At 33.8% G+C, this 16572-nt stretch overlaps 1 protein-coding gene across 2 annotated transcripts in view; it reads right to left on the reverse strand.

Moving 5' to 3' along the window:
• The window catches only part of LOC111504688 (uncharacterized), a 49418-nt gene extending 33458 nt beyond the window's left edge, over positions 1 to 15960 (reverse strand). For both annotated transcript variants that reach the window (XM_074180735.1, XM_074180734.1), the window contains exon 1: positions 15808 to 15960. In XM_074180735.1, coding sequence (XP_074036836.1) covers positions 15808 to 15828 — 21 coding nt within the window. In that variant the 5' untranslated portion in view covers positions 15829 to 15960. The remainder of the gene's footprint in view (positions 1 to 15807) is intronic.
• Between the last annotated feature and the right edge of the window lie 612 nt (positions 15961 to 16572).

The following is a 16572-nucleotide window of genomic DNA, read 5'->3' on the forward strand; positions in this document are numbered from 1 at the left end:
CGCTGTAGAACAATTTTTTGAAAGCACTGTGCTATAACGCTGCGCACGCCTAAGTTCGTTGATTCTGATTGGAACAGCAGCGATACAGCAACATAGTACAGTACAGTACATTGATTTTAAATCTCTGAAAGAATCTGTAGAAAATTGAAGAATATTAGCTGAAAAATTACAATTATAGTAGGCAAAAAAACTGAAACTATAATGAAATAAAATACAAGCAACAACCGAAAAATAAAGAGAAATTGAACTTTCAACACTTGATGAAAAATAAAAATTATTAACAAGAAATTGAAATTGAAAATAAAAAGATTCCAAAACAAGTTACTTCACGACGTTTCGATTATTAGTATCCGCAATTATCTTCCGAAGTTATCACCCGAAGGCGATTGTGGATACTAACAATCGAAACGTCGTGAAGTAACTTGGTTTGGGATCTTTCAATCTTTATTTATTGTTAATAATTTTTTTTCATCTCGTGTTAATAGTTATTTTTTTTAATTTTTTGGTTAGATTAGACAATCGAAGTCCGAACTAATGAAATGCACTACAAAACATTGAATTCAGTTCTGTACCGATGTGAATTTTATACTTTGTTGTCCTGTTTTCATCTGTTAACCTGTTTTCACTACTAAATTGAAAATTATATTCTCTCTTACCAGGTATACTTGAATCGAACCCATAATCGATCATGTGATTGCACTTTATGTAATATTTAATGTTTCAAAAGTATAATATGTTATAATTCAGAAGTCATTTTTTCCGTCCTGCCTGAGAAAACTATTTTACACGTATCGCGGTTCTGTAAACCTTTAATTATGAAAATCACAGTTTTCTTTTCAAGTTTCTTTCAGCAACGTCATCACTGTACGAAGACTGATATGTATATTATATTTTACTGGAAACAAATAAGGCTCCTGGAAAAACAAAAACTGTTGGAATTTTCAGTTACCGCAAGTGAATGATCGTCTGTGTGTGGATTTCCAAAAGCCATAGAGTGTTTTATTTGTATGATGGAACAGGCGTTATATTTAAGTTGTGGCTGGCCTTGATGAAGAAAACTCAGAAGACAGTTGAGTTCAACAGTGCATTTGTGGTTCAGCCTAGCACCACTGAGGAGACCCATGGCGTGTCGAAATAGCGCTGTCTAATATTGAATCATAAATGCGTTTTATTTGATCTCTGATTTCAACAATGAAATCCTATGAAAAGACAGCAGACGACTCCTGTTCAGCGGTCGAAATCAATGTGAAATGAGTCTTCCATCGATCTCATGGCGTCTTCATGAGAGAATATGTCATTGCCTCTACTTCCTTGTAATATTCATGGCTAATCGTACGCTGTCAACTTTTTATTCTCGGTAGTAATGACCGCCAATTGTTGGGAAAGAAAGGTTTTGGCTTTCTACTTCATCGTCATACAAAAAACGTGGGAATTTTTCAAAGAAAGAAAGAAAGCAATTTACTTTAAAACAAACTCTTCACGAAGATGTGTAGATCATGCATCATGAGTGAAACCTTTTGGTTCGAAATATTTAGTACTTGTGGGTCATTTATTATAGGTCATTATAACTTTATGTGATTGCTTAGTATCTGAGACTATTACACATGAAAAAATCATCCCAGTGATGACAAATCCGAAAACACGTCTATCTGTCTTTCTTCCTGAGAATATTGTTCTTAGTGCAGTGATTATCGTCTGAAGAAAACTCGTCGGATGATGAGCTACTGCGGACTATTGCGATCGCTATCATTCAAGGTAATAATCAATGGTTCAATTGCAATTCCCATTCTAGTGTCGACATCACACTTTTTGTCTTCTTCTTTTATCGTATGTCTAATGTATGTTTTCCATGACTCGGTTGTGACATTTTCTATCGCAGTAGGTAGTAGGCCTTTCACCTCATCCATTTCAAAAGTCAAGTATTTCCTTGCCACTTGGCTTTTTATTTGAACCCACATGAGTTCGATCGAGTTTAGTTTATAATGGAAAGGAGGGAGGTGGTGTACACGAGCCATTTTGTCGACAACAAATATCTTCAACTGTTTCTTTGCAGCACAGAGTAATTGTATTTTTAACATATAATCGTCGAATTCTGTGGTAGGAGGCATTGTCCATGACAACGACAGAGTTTGGTTCAAGGTTTGGTAAAATCTTTTTGAAACCAACTTTGCAGCACTGAGTAATTGGATTTTTAACATATTATCGTCGAATTCTGTGGTAGGAGGCATTGTCCATAACAACGACAGAGTTTGTTTCAAAGTTTGGTAAAATCTTTTTGAAACCAACTTTTGTGCATCCATTTCCTCGTGTTAGTCGCTAGTTTTCTTGGACTCAAAGAGTAACAAGCCGTTTTCCAAAAAACCCAAAACGTTGCCTATGTGAGTTATTAAGAGCCTCCGTCCTTTGACAGCTGGCACTTTCAATCCTGTTGAGAAGCCTTCAATAAAAGCTTGTCGACAACTTTTCATTTCTAAATCTCGCCATACCTTTGAGACAGTATGGCACTAATTCAACTAAGTCTCATCTAAATATAAATCTTTCTACCTTTAAGACGATACTCTCAGATTTCTTTCAAGTAATTTTTCCGTCACAAACCAGTTTCTTCTCTTTCTATATAAGCGCTTTCCCCACATCTTTTCATGTGCGCGATAATACACGTCGTGATATTTTAGGCATCGGTCCATCGGAATTTATTTCGGCTGCGACTTTTTTTGAGGTTGAGGTTGAGATTTCATTTCGGCAAAAGAACAAATTGAATTTCCTACGAATAGCGTATTTGGTACAATCATCAAGCTGAATTTGTTTTCTTCTTCTAGTTTCAATGTTTAAAAAAATCTGTTTAAAATCTGTTTTTCCGTTAACCAGCTGTCGCACCCCTACGAACAACAACCCTCAGAAGTCGAAACTTGTGCGAGCTAAGGATTAACGAGGTCTTACCTTTCAACGTGTGATTCCTGTCTTCAGATACATTATCACATTCACTTTCATTTTCTTTAAAGGTTTTGATAATTCTCTCAACAATTTGATTAAATCACTACTCAAATCGACTACGTCTTCATGCAACATATTTTCATTCGTTCATGGAACCCACAATACACATTGTATATAATAGTTTTTTCTTCCTCAGATAAATTCGGGCGTCTCCGTTTGCTTTACTGCTTCCACTTTCCATATTGCTCACAGTTCACATCACAAAATTGAACTGATTTGAATGATATTTTCCTTGTTTCATTTCCGAAACAAATCCCTTGGTTTTTACCTGATATAAAATTTATAATGTTACGCTCATGAATGTTAACCTAACCGCGCTCAACTGATAAGCCAATATTCATATCTCTCTCATCTCATGGTAAATTTAATCTGCCGTTCTTTTTTTTCGCCCCATAAATTTTAGTCGCAGAATATAATTGAATTTTTCTATATTCATTTAATAAACATTGATGTTGTTGAATACATTTCATTAACGGGAAGTTCCTTTAATTAATAAAACAAGTTGCCCGTTTAGTTGCGTGCGTATGATTTGAATAGAAGATGATAAAGTATATAGAATCAAAACCCAAGAACAATGTTTTCATTTCAATGCAACAATATTTATGAGAATTTAGTATAGTATATTATAGATGGGTTGTTCTGAGACCACAATTGAATTACCTAAGATTGATACAAAAGAACTGATTTTCTGAATTATTATGTTTTTGTGACATATCAATTCAAAAAACAAACTATATATTCACTTTTTTCTGTTGATAAAAATGAAATCCTACTATTACAGTATGCTGAATTAAATTGGAAATGTCAAAAATTGTTTGTTCTTCTTCCGCCTCAGCCAGGCAGGTTGAACAGGAGAGGTTAAGCAGGACAGAGTGCAATAAACGAGATTGGTCTACATCCCGCTCAGGCAAACATTCACATCGAGAGAAGTGAGAGTTCATCTCTTCGTTCTGGAAGTGAAAAATATCAAAGAGAGAGAGAGAGAGAGAGAGGGTGACAGTAGAAGAGAGAGAGAAAGAGATCCTCTCCCAATTTAAGAGTTAATCTGATTTGGAATTGAAGCCCCAAAGCTGCAGCAGTTTCAATCGACCTAACTTTATATTAGAATAGACCCACCTGTCAGATATCCCTCTGCCTTTCAATTTCTGATGAATTCTGTTGTTTTTACGCATTCTTAAGGCTTATCCGTGAAATGTCGGAGATGTCCAAAACAATTGAAGATTTTCTGTTGTCAATTCGAGTAGTTAGAATGTATCAGCAAGCAATTTTTGTATGGATGTGGACAGTAACCAAAAACTTAACAATATACATTTAATATATATCAAGTTCCAGCCAGGTCCCTCAGAAATCGGATGTATCAATCACTGTTAGTGACTATTTGGTGTACCTACTTTATTCTGAAAAAAACCTTTTTCAGGCTGCAGAACTCTGTACATGTTAGGACATCTTGTAAATAAAAAATCAGTTATCATCAATCAGCTCGAAAGTTCATGCAATAAATACCTACTAACCGATTTCGCAAATTCCTGTTCATGAAATTTTCAGAAAATTAATTTTGGAAAGGTATGGTATGGTTCATCTTTCAGTTTATTAACCAAAATAATTGACACTTTCAAATGTTAATTCATATTTTCATCTCGAATGCAAAAGAGAAAGTCATTTTCTTTCATTAGATATTCAACAAAAAATACAAGCTCGAAAAACTGCATGCGTTATGCAGGAGTACAGCGTTCTCATGAAATCGATCATTTATCTAATTCGTTTCAGGTGTGCAGCGGATAATTGATAATAGACGCGACCACTATACCACTTCCTGTGGTCCTTTGCTATCATTTACGATGATTACATGAAATAGATTTCTGAATTAAAATCGTTTACTGAAAAATAACAGATATTCAGGGAACAAATCTTCCCCATATTTTTTTCACCTCACTCAAACGATGGACTTGTGTATCCTATTCTCTCGACATTTGCATGTCAAGTTCACATAGAATTTGCCTGGCCTTTTCAGAGAATCTAATATAATAATACATCTTCCTTTATTTGTTTTCAATTTCTGAAAACTTATCCACGTTTTGATTACTTATCTTGGCCTCGTGGGCAGAACAAGTTTAACTTTCGGGGATCGCATTATGTGAATATTGACTGAATCAGTGATTGATTTTGAGTGTGCTGGAAAATATAAGAAAACAAAACCAGGAATGTTCTATTTTGTTCATCGTTATAAATGACACGTCTTAGTTTTTTCTCACGGAAAAAGTAAAAAAAAAATAGGCGAAAGCATTAAACTATAGTTAACTCTAGAAATATATACCTGAACTATAGGGAACAACCTAAAGGCAGGTTAATTTGAATTTTGGAGTTTAATATCGTCAAAAACTCTATCTTCAAAAAACTTGATGTTATATCAGTTGAATATACTGAATACGATGACCTCAAGTAATTTTCGAATACTTGAACTATTTTTTTATCAAACCATTGACTCACCGAAGGTATTTTTTTGGACTACCAGAAAATAACAAAAATTATTCCAATTTTTAAAGAAGGAATCTCTGCTCACGCAAATGATCATAGTTCGGTTTTCATCATCTGATAATAATTTCACATGTTGTTATGGAAAACGTTGAGGGATTTGAAAATGGGCAACACAGAGATATCACCACGGTCGATTTTTCGAACTTTCGAATGTGTATATCACGGAAAACTACTAAGTAAATTAAATTTCTATGAGAAGCTCCTCTTTCCGAATTTTCTTCCATATAAACTGCTTTTTATATATCTACAAGAACCCAAATGACATTTTAACATCCATTTATTGAATATTCCTTAATCCGTACTACGTAATATTGCAAACAAAAATTTCTATTCCTTTTTTCGTAATACTTTCTTTGTCATACACCAACCCAAATTTTACGCACATACGATTCCTCCCACCGGCCATGACTCAGTCCGGTAGCTGTACACAACAGACATCAGTCAGTGTTTAATAATTATTAGTTATAGAACTTTCGGTGGTAACTCATGGAGTTCCCCATGGTAGTGTGTTGGTTCACTTGTATACTTGTATTTAATTTATCACAATGATCTTTTTTACTTTATGTCACGTTGACAAACGTATTTGTTTTGCCGACACAAAATAATTCCTTTTTTTTTCTATGAGAGCACTTTCCCCAACTCTTTTCATCAAAATCCTATTCATCCTGGAAGCTCTCAGTGTAGAGAACAAACTGAAGCTGAAGCAAATACACGGTCTGCTATAAATCACCTCTATTTTTTTCAATAAAAATTATATATAGTTCGATGAATCTTCTGGACATTGGTATGGTTTCTTTGAAAATCACGTGAGGTTTCGTAGATGAGTCAAAGCTTTTCTTGAAGGTTCATGGTGCTTCAATCCTGTTGTTTGATATACTAGAACTTGAAGCTGCTGTTTGGGTTTATTGATTCTGTTGTCGAATTATTTATCTGAATGTGCAACAGATGCTATTGTTCATGAACCATATTTCATTCCCTCTCCAATTAGTATGTTAACGATATTGTCCAATGCAGTTTGATTTTTGTTTTAGTGACTTATTGATGCAGTGTCTGATATACACCATTATCCCGTTTATCTTTTTTATACATCTACGCCGAACTCGATAACAGATTTATTTTGCATCTTAACTACATACATAACCTCACACAATTGATGACAGATCCACCCAAAGGGTGTGGAATTTATAGTGTTGTTTTTTTTATTTGGTTTTCACATTGAACAACAGTTATCAATCCATCTTATTTTTTAAATTATTTTTTGTTAATTTTCCCGTCATGAAAGTGTAATGATTTTTTTATACTGAATACTGAGATATTCTCAGTATTCAAGAAATCAATAAAAGGTTTGTAGTTCCCTATTCAAGGAATCTCTTCAGTAATGAATTGAATGCCACTTCATTGTAAATCCGTGCGCATCATCACACGAAAAAGTGAAATAAAAAAAAAGAGAGTCAGTAGTCATTATATTATCATAATTCAGCAATATTATTTGAAGAAATTATTCCAGTAATAAATTCCTCGATTGATATCAGACCGACTTCATGAATTTTTACACTGATCATTATTGCAAAAAGAGAATTCAGTTACAAGTGTTCTGTTGGAGTCATAAAGTTTCTAAACTGATTGTGAAAAAGATGATCTATAAAAGGTGATGTGAAAACATTTTACTTATTAAGAATGTGCTCAATGCTTTTTATCATTCTCTCTTTTCTCTTCACTTCGCGATGATATCGTATTAGGCATTAAGTTATAAAAATAAACAAGGTATATAAACAATCACTCATATTGTTAAAATTATATTTCATCAAATAGAATGAATGCATTAATTTATTTTGGAACCTTCGAGACTTTTAGGGTAATATTATCAGTGCGATATGTATATTGTTTATTCACTTTTTGGTGCATCTGAAATATATACAGAGTGAAACAATGATAATTTCTTGATTAGGTAGGTCAATATCGTTGTTCTGAACATTATGAAACTAACACTTTCATTTTGATACGAAATTAATTGTTGAAGAAACCCAATTAATAATTTCATTATAGATGGTAGGTAAAAGTTATTAAGGAAAATATTAATTAATTCAGTGGAGATCCTCGTTTCGTTTATCTTGGATTGTGACAGTATAATTGTGAAACATACCCAGTAGAAGCATCCAGTGAGGAGAAGGTCTTTGTTTAGCCACAATAAACCCTTGCGGGTTGCGGAGGAGGGTCGAATAGACCCACTCATTTTGGACCTAACCTAAGTCTTTGTTTCATCGAAATTGGGAGTACGTATTATTTGAATACATTCTGGAAAACGTCAGGTTCTCGAAAAAAGCAGATAGTTTGGAGACACGACAATTGCTTCTAACTCATTCAATTTGTTGGATAATCAAAGGAACTTGTGAATCCCATCTTGATCGGTGAAAAGAAGTTCAGAAATTCTGCATCAGAAAATCTACAAACTCTGTGTAAAATAATATACACTTGATGAGATCAAACCGTTATTTGAAATATTAAACGTCCGAGCAAAGCTGGAAAATGTTTCATAGATAAATACATTTTGAGACACCTTTTTCATTGCAGATACGAGAATAATCTGAAAACTCTTAGAATTTATTTGGAGGAACAGTTTTTTGGGTTGAGAGGAGTCAGCATTGCTGGTTTTAATGGATATTGAGGTGTAATAAGTGGGAAGGAATTTCAACATATCAATTTGACATTTGTAGATAATATTTACGATTGTTTAATATATTTCTTACACTTTTCTGGAAATACTCGCTATATTCCAAAAATATTGGAGTTTTACAGGCAAAGTTCTGAAATCTTCGTGCACTATTGAAATTTTATAAGGCATCACTCATAAAATACGCATTCCATGTTACTCGCGATTAATGTATCTATTTCTATTGATGAAATAATTGTGAAAACCGGATAAGTAGTTTTCGAGTTTATCCTTCAATATGAAATAAAAAAATCTTTTTCATGCATGATATCAGTTTAGATTTCATTGGTAAACTTCGAATTATGGCAAGCACGCCCTCTTCATGACACACCTGGAATTAGTTATTTTTCAATTAGCATAATATCAAAAAAGTGAATCGATTGCGATTGGATGTTTGATTCTAGCCAACGAAAATCATTTTCTACATGACTCAAACGGATCTGGAACTGGGTTACGTTGAATGCGGTGAAAACGAAAGTTTTTATAAATTCTTCGCGTTTCTCCTGAGAAGACATCAATGTTTTGCAACTTTGAAATTATATAACTATTTTTGATAGATTTTTAAGGATATCTGTATTTACAAATGATGTTCATTCAGACAACCACATATCTTTTAATAAATTTCGCTTTTTCTAGAACTTTCTTCATTTTCCTATCTGTAATTAATTGTTGTAGCACTAATTTTCAGATCAATTTCCCAGTACAATAAATCATTTCTTCCGAATGAAACTCTCTCTTTTCGTTTTGATCTATGATTGTTTCTATAATTGATGATATAATCCTCATGTAGAAGTATACAGGACATGACTTCATATTGTATGAATCAAATGCATTAATTATTTTGCTATATGGTTAATGTCGACAGAAATGATGCATGCCTGCAACAAGCAGCTTCATATTTCATTAGGTATTGCATAAGTTCAACTATCCTATATTGTATACACACATAAGTAATTAAATGGATATGGTTGTATAACAGATTATTAAATCGCATCCGATCAAATTGAGTGAAGAAATTTAAACTCTGCACTTGTCTAGATAGTTTTCATAATACCGTTAGGATAGTAAAACTCCTACAATTCAAAACCAGGGACGTATTCATTTATCAATGTCCAGCACTAGAAAGATGGGGTTTTTCCAATTCTGCTCTCAAGAAGGCTCTCATTCTTGATATTGAAAACATAGTGAACCTCTCTGCTAGATAAAACAACAACTCTTCCATTGAGGGTTTTCTAGTTTCTATCTCAAAGGGGAGGATAATTATGCTATGAGACGTCCTCATGGTGGGCTACTCCTGCAATTTTCAACATCAGAAACACGAAACTCGGTATAAAATTTCTTAGTCAGGTATAATCAGATACGTATATCGATACGGAAGGTTGTGAACTGAGTAGCTCCAAAATGTACATCGATGGTGTCTGTGAGAGTGTGTAGGAAAATTCGAGGCAATCGATTTCGCCTTGCTAACAAAAACTTGGCCTTACGCAGACTACAACTTGGCCAATTTTGCGTCGTGACATGGATCTGCACAACGACGTGTGTTTGCTAAATGGGCTCTGGTGCCTAATTTTCATCAAAAAATCATCCTCAGCGATGAGGCACACTTCTGGATGAATGGGTACGTTAAAAAATCTGTTTTTCCGTTAACCAACTGTCGCACCCCTACGAACGAAAACCCTAAGAAGTCGAAACTTGTGCAAGCTGAGGATTAACGAGGTCTTACCTTTTAACGTGTGATAACTAACAAAGGTTGGATGATAGCAAGTGAAAATCGATAGTTCAGGCTAGGGCTTGAACCACCGACCAACACGGCAGTCAATTCGAGTGAGTGAACAAAGGACCCGCGTTGAACCGCCTGGCTACCGACCGAAGTGAACAAACAAAATTGTCGAAAAAGTCACTGTTTGGTGTAGATTTTAGGCTGGCTGCGTCATTGGTCCATATTTCTTTAGAACGACGTTGGCCAGACCATCACTGACAACGGCGAACATTATGATGAACATCGATGATTAGCAACTTCTTTTGGAATGAATTGGATGTGGTTTCAATAGGACGGCGCTACATACCACATCTGGGTTTGACGATACCGAGCGGTATGAACAGATAATTCCATTGAATACACCCAGTTCGAGAACTGATATCGTTTTTTTGAAGATGATGTCATTCGACCATACATTCTTATTGATCTGAAGAATGCAAGAATACTCCATATATAGCGTCCAATATTTCAGCTGATATCAATTCCTGATTTTATCTTGTGCACGAGTTTGAAAAGGGAACCTTTCCAAATCGATGAATACGAACAGGGCAATAGCTCGCTAGATCACCTGATCTGAGTGCATTAGACTACTTTGTATAGAGATTAAGAATCTTAATACGCAACTCAAAGACCTGGCAATATCTGGTACCTAAAAGATTGATTCAGGCAAAAAATGCAATCAAACAAATTCAATACCTCCGTGTTAGGAATCACACGTTAAAAGGTGACACCTCGTTAATCCTTATCTCGCACAAGTTTCGACTTCTGAGGGTTGTCGTTCGTAGGAGTGCGACAGCTGGTTAACGGAAAAACAGATTTTAAAAACAGATTATTAAAAACAGATTATTAAAAACAGTAGGTTATTGTCAATAGGGATCACTTTAAACATTCACAGTGAATTTTCTTTTGTAATTTTGATCTATTATTTTCATTACATTATTATTGTAGATGTGCAATAAGAAAGGATGTTCAAATATTTCAACCAAGGCGCCAGCCACGGGAAAAAAGGCGCGTTCATAAAATGAAGTTACCTTTTTATCACTGTTTTTCCATGCCCTCAACTTTCCAGTAAGTGAATTAATATTTAGTATCAGCATTGTACCCGTGCTGAATCGGGGCGAGTCGCTAGTACTACATACATGATATCTGTACTATTTACAGCCATTCAATAATTGCTATAGAAAGTAAACGGAGTCTTCAGTAGAATTCAACTCTCAAACAGTAGAACAGTGCGATTTATTTTTCCTCTGTATTGGATTGATTCGGAATATTTCGTTTGTGTTGTGAAAGAATTCATCTTTTCGCTCGCGAAATTGTCAATAACTCTATGATGGATATTGCTGACTTTTTATTATGACATAACAATTATTGATTCGAATAGTTACAAATGTCCCAACCCGTATTTGCGTGCATAATAACAACTGTCATAAATTAACAAATCGAACGTTTCAATTTCAAAACTTTTTTCTGATTTTTCAAATATTTTAATAATTATTCTGCTATTCTGGGTGGAAACAAATCCTACAAATCAAATTTCCTGAAAATCCGTCAAACAGATTTAGAGATATATCTAAATGATGTAATTAACACACTGTATTGTCGTAACAGTTTTACCATTTATATCTCAAGATCAGCTGTTTTATATAATAGATATCATTGATGTTGAGAATAATGTGAAAATTGAATACGGCGGTGTTACCCGGGCGAGGCAAATGCTTGCTTCCTGTGTGAAGCCGTGAAGGTCGCTTTATATCTATCTATAAATTCATTTAGAGTCAGACTGAACTCCGTCAGTAAATAACAAAACCGAAATTATTATTTTCAGATGTCATAAATCAGCAAAATCCTTTTGAATTTTGAATTCCACTGAACTAAAATTGAAATTTCACCTATCGCTCTTATGTTTGATTTTTATACGATATGAAAGATGTAATTTATACTGACTGGATAACGGACATGTCTGAATTTTAATAAATTACGAATAATGACGTTGTTAATCGAACTTTCTAGTCCTCTTTATCCATTTCTTTGTACTCGTTTACCGAATTGGAGACGTGCCTGTGATATTTGATTAACGTTAATGTAGTTAATTCCTACATGTATTTGGATTGTTGATGAAAGCTTTTTCCAATACAATAGTTGAATAGTCTTTTTTCTGTAAATTTATTCGAGATGAATTGTGTATAAGTATACAGGGAATTTCAGAAATTAAAATAACGAGTTTTCTTCATTGTTTACTACATCTCACAGTGGGAAAAATATTGATAAATATAGAATTGGAACTGAAATAACTATAAGAAATCTTCTCCTTTCCATTTGTATATGAGGAATGATAATAATAAACAAGTTATTTTTGACAAAATGATTCATCTTTCAACATTGGGGTCGAAATAACTTTATTTAACTTCCATTGTCCTGAAGGAATACTTGTCAGGCTTTATGGGGAATCAAGTTTGGTTTTTGTGTTTCATGACTGAAAGAATATTATTTAAGTAAAAGTGTTCTTGTGAAAGACCAACCAATTAGCATTTTTTTTCTGATTGATTTGGCCGTTTCTTGATGAAGAAAAAGTAAGAAGAAAATTTTGAAACTATTAATAGGATTGCTTAGGAAAACCTTATTAAAGTTTCATTACGCAGTTAAAACTAAAATTATTCATCTATATTGAAAATTAAAAAAAAGTTTTATTGATATTACCTGGTTAAGAAAGTAATACAATATTTTTTTCAGTTGTATTTACATATACAATTTTACGAAACAAATGTTTCTGAATACTACCTCAACAAATATTTTGATGCTCAAAAGTAGAAATAATATAATCAGTAATACTTTCATAACTTTCATTTTTTCAAGTGAAAAGCCGAAACCTATGTGAAACATTCAACAAAGTCTCAAATATTTCTCAAAATATTTTCATACTCTTCAAGATTTGATAATGGGTATCAAAAATAAAAAATAAATAAGTACTTACAATACGATACGAATGATTTTTATACTTTGAGTGAAGATCTTTTTTTTGAATTCAACTTTCTCTGCATACAACTGATGAGATGGATTCCAGATTATGGATGCATATTCTAATTTTCATCTGCATAGTATGAGGTTTTCGATGTAGATGGATCCGAGAAATCTCTGGAGATTCGTGCAATAAATCCATACATTCTGTTTACAGCAGACAGTGTGCCAATGTGTAGTACGAAGGAAAGTTTTGGGTCGAAGGTAACACCTAGATCGGTGAATGTGAGAGGCCGTAGAAGTGGAATATCATTTATTAAATATTGATATGAAAATGCACGATTCTTTAGTGTGTACGTCATTACATTACATTTACTCGCGTTTAAAGGAAGATTGTTGCGAAAACAGCATTGCTCAACATGTTTCAGATTGAGGGAGAGTTGAAAACAGTTCCCGATGCCATTGATCTCACAATATAATTTCAGGTCATCCGCGTATATCAAACAGTTGATATCAATGACCTCAACTATGTCATTTATTAGGGCGTTGAAAGAAGTGGAGCTAGGTTGCTTTCTTGTGGAACACCTGAGGTAGCTGCATATTCCGCAGATTTGAAATCATTGAATATAACATACTAACGCCTGTCAGTGAAGTATGATATAAAAAGTTGGATCAGGGTCAGAAAAAAGCCGTACCTGTACAATTTCGATAGCAGTAATCCGTGATCGAGTCTTTTGAACGCCTTAGAGAAATCCGTATATATGACATCAGTTTGGGATCCCCTATCAATGGTTTCAGAAATATATTGGGTAACATTGAAAATGTTGGTGATTGTCGAGCGACCTTTCATAAAACCATGTTGAAGAGGTGTAATTTGATTGCTTAAATGAGGATATAACCTGCTATAGATAAGGATTTCAAACACTTTGGCAAAGTTGCATATTTTTGATATGATAATTTCCATAAATCTGAGATGGTACTAGTTTTGATGCAGATATTTATTAATATTGTCAATGGATGAGCCAAAAACGATGCACAATCTCTAACAATCAGTGCAGGGATGCTGTCGGAACCCGTTGGTATTTTTGGTTTTATCTATTTAAAAGCAGCCAACACTTCATTTTCTTCGAAGTAATGAATGTTCAAGACTTGTGAGTATGGATGGTCATCGCTTAATTCAGTTGGAGAGCTGGTGATATATGATTTTGAGAAAAAGCTATTAAGAATATTTAAAGGCATATCTAAAGATTGTCCTTCGTAGGACATTCTGTCCGAAATGCTGGTAGAACCTCTATGAGTTATACTATCATCATTTCAAATGGACAATTGGATGACATTTTATTACTGAAACTCTTAAAGAATTATATTGAATTTTTCAAAATACTCTTGAAAGTATGAGAAAATAAATATTTCCAAATGAAATTTCGGAATATTCATCTCTCCCAACTACCTACACAATAGGTTGTGGTAAATGCCTACCGGAAAGCACCTACCGGAAAACGACCTTTTTCAAATCAAATCAAGAAAGGAAAAGTGATTTATGTCTAATTCAATATTCGTGGGTGAAAGTTGTTATTTCATTTGAGGTCTCTCAGATTTGCATCTAAAAATGACATGTGTCATTTTTACACATGTCTACACATTCTTCTGAAGAGCTTTCATTGATATTTGTTGATTTTCTTCCTTTTGTCAAAAGGATATAATTTTTTATATATCGATGAATGTTTCTGAAATACATTTAACCTTATTACGAATTTTTTTATTTATATAGGATGTTTCTTTCATAAAGATATCTAGTAATCATTTGAAAGCCTTTGAAACTAGTTTTTTTCAGTAGGATGAATTCAAATCCATTTTGATTCAAATTTCCACGAAGTATTAATTTATTGGAAAGGAAAGTTTTTGGCTTTCTACTCTCCATCTTGATACAAAAAAATGTGGAAATTCGTAGTTATGAACGAATTGAGTATTTTTTCTCATAATGTTATCCGTATTTGCTACCGAAGAGCCGATAAGACTCGAATGTCCAGCAGTGAGAAAGACAGTGTTCCATGTAAGTGAAATTTTACTTCTTTCATTAATTATATTGTGTGGGAATCCTGTGAATGAAATCTCATTCGATATCATACGAATGTTTGGAATACCAACGGAATAGAGAGAAGTGTTTTTCGTATAATCAAGCGTTCATATACAAGTATTTGTTTCGAATGTATTTTTATTTCATGTTTATATGAAAATAGCTGTTTCGAAAAGGCTTTTCCTTCCAGTTTGTGTCTGAAAGTTACTTCTTTGCATGATCTACACATCTTGGTATATAGTTAATTTTTGAAGTTGATTGATTCCTTCCTTTTTTGAAAGATTCCTACATTTTTTGTATCAAGATGAAGAAGTAGAAGGCAAAAACTTTCTTTTCAAAAAATGAGTCTCTCCTAAAAATATACCCTTTCTATCAATATATTATTATTCAAAGGGAATGAATCATTGTGGTGAAAATCTTCAACCGAACTTTGATTTCCAACAATTTGGAAACTGTTATTGAAATTAGAATTAGTAAATGTGTCTACCACGAAAATTTGAAAATGAATATACGTTCTGCTCCATGTTCGAATATAACTTGAAATCTATCGACAGCTCACCAAATCGACTTTCGAAAGTGAATTACATTAAATATTTGTGGATCCCGAAAGCTTTCTCAAAACTGGAAAAAAAAGAACCCGATTTTCGAATAAGTTTGTTTTCTCACAGTATTTCAATGTTGAAGATTCAACATCAAGATATGTTATTAATGCCGTTCAGGATACTTTTTTGAAATAACCAGATTATGCAGGGTGAAAACTACAATGAAAGCAACACTCACATAAGCCCTCATAATCCTCATTCTGATTATGCTCGTTCCACCAAACACTATCACTTTACACCGAGTGCTCAAGAACTACCCGTTAGTCGCTGGTCACAAGAAAAATGTCATGGCGCGCATGTATGAAGACAAACGATACTGAAAGAGTTTCGAAGAAGCTGCGGCCGCCGACGATCTCTTGGGGAGAAGGGCGACTTGTATGGGGAGAAAGGGGCGCACGAGAAAGTTGGCCCGCCGCTGGCAGCTACTTATATGTGCGGAGGTTAGTAACAAGTGCGCCATCGGTTCTCCGATATTCATTTTCAACGAATGAATAGCGAAGAAATTATTTTTATGGAGACGAAAAGCACTGCAGGTATATCCCTAGACCAGCCTGGGGACCCATCGTCATTGTGGATTTTTTTTGCGACCCACATATTGAATAATAAGCATAATTATTATTACTAACAATATTTTATTATTATTATCGCGAGAATTCACTATTGAGGAATACACCTATAAAAGAAAATTATATAATCAAAGATAAAATACAGTACAAAAAAAAACTTTTAATTCAGAAATTATTTTTATGGAGACGCAAAAGCACTGCAGGAATATCCCTAGACCATCGTTTCCTAAACTTTTTTGCTTGGGGACCCACCTTCATTGTGGACTTCTTTTCGCGACCCACATATTAAATAATATCAAGTATAATTATTATTACTACTAATATTTTTATTATTATTATCGGGAAAATTCACTGTTGAGGAATACAGCTCTAAAAGA

Source organism: Leptinotarsa decemlineata, unplaced genomic scaffold (assembly GCF_025532065.1).
Source record: "Leptinotarsa decemlineata unplaced genomic scaffold, Ldec_3_MD MMD2_tig00026299_RagTag_RagTag, whole genome shotgun sequence".
In the NCBI taxonomy this organism is placed as follows: Eukaryota; Metazoa; Arthropoda; class Insecta; order Coleoptera; family Chrysomelidae; genus Leptinotarsa; species Leptinotarsa decemlineata.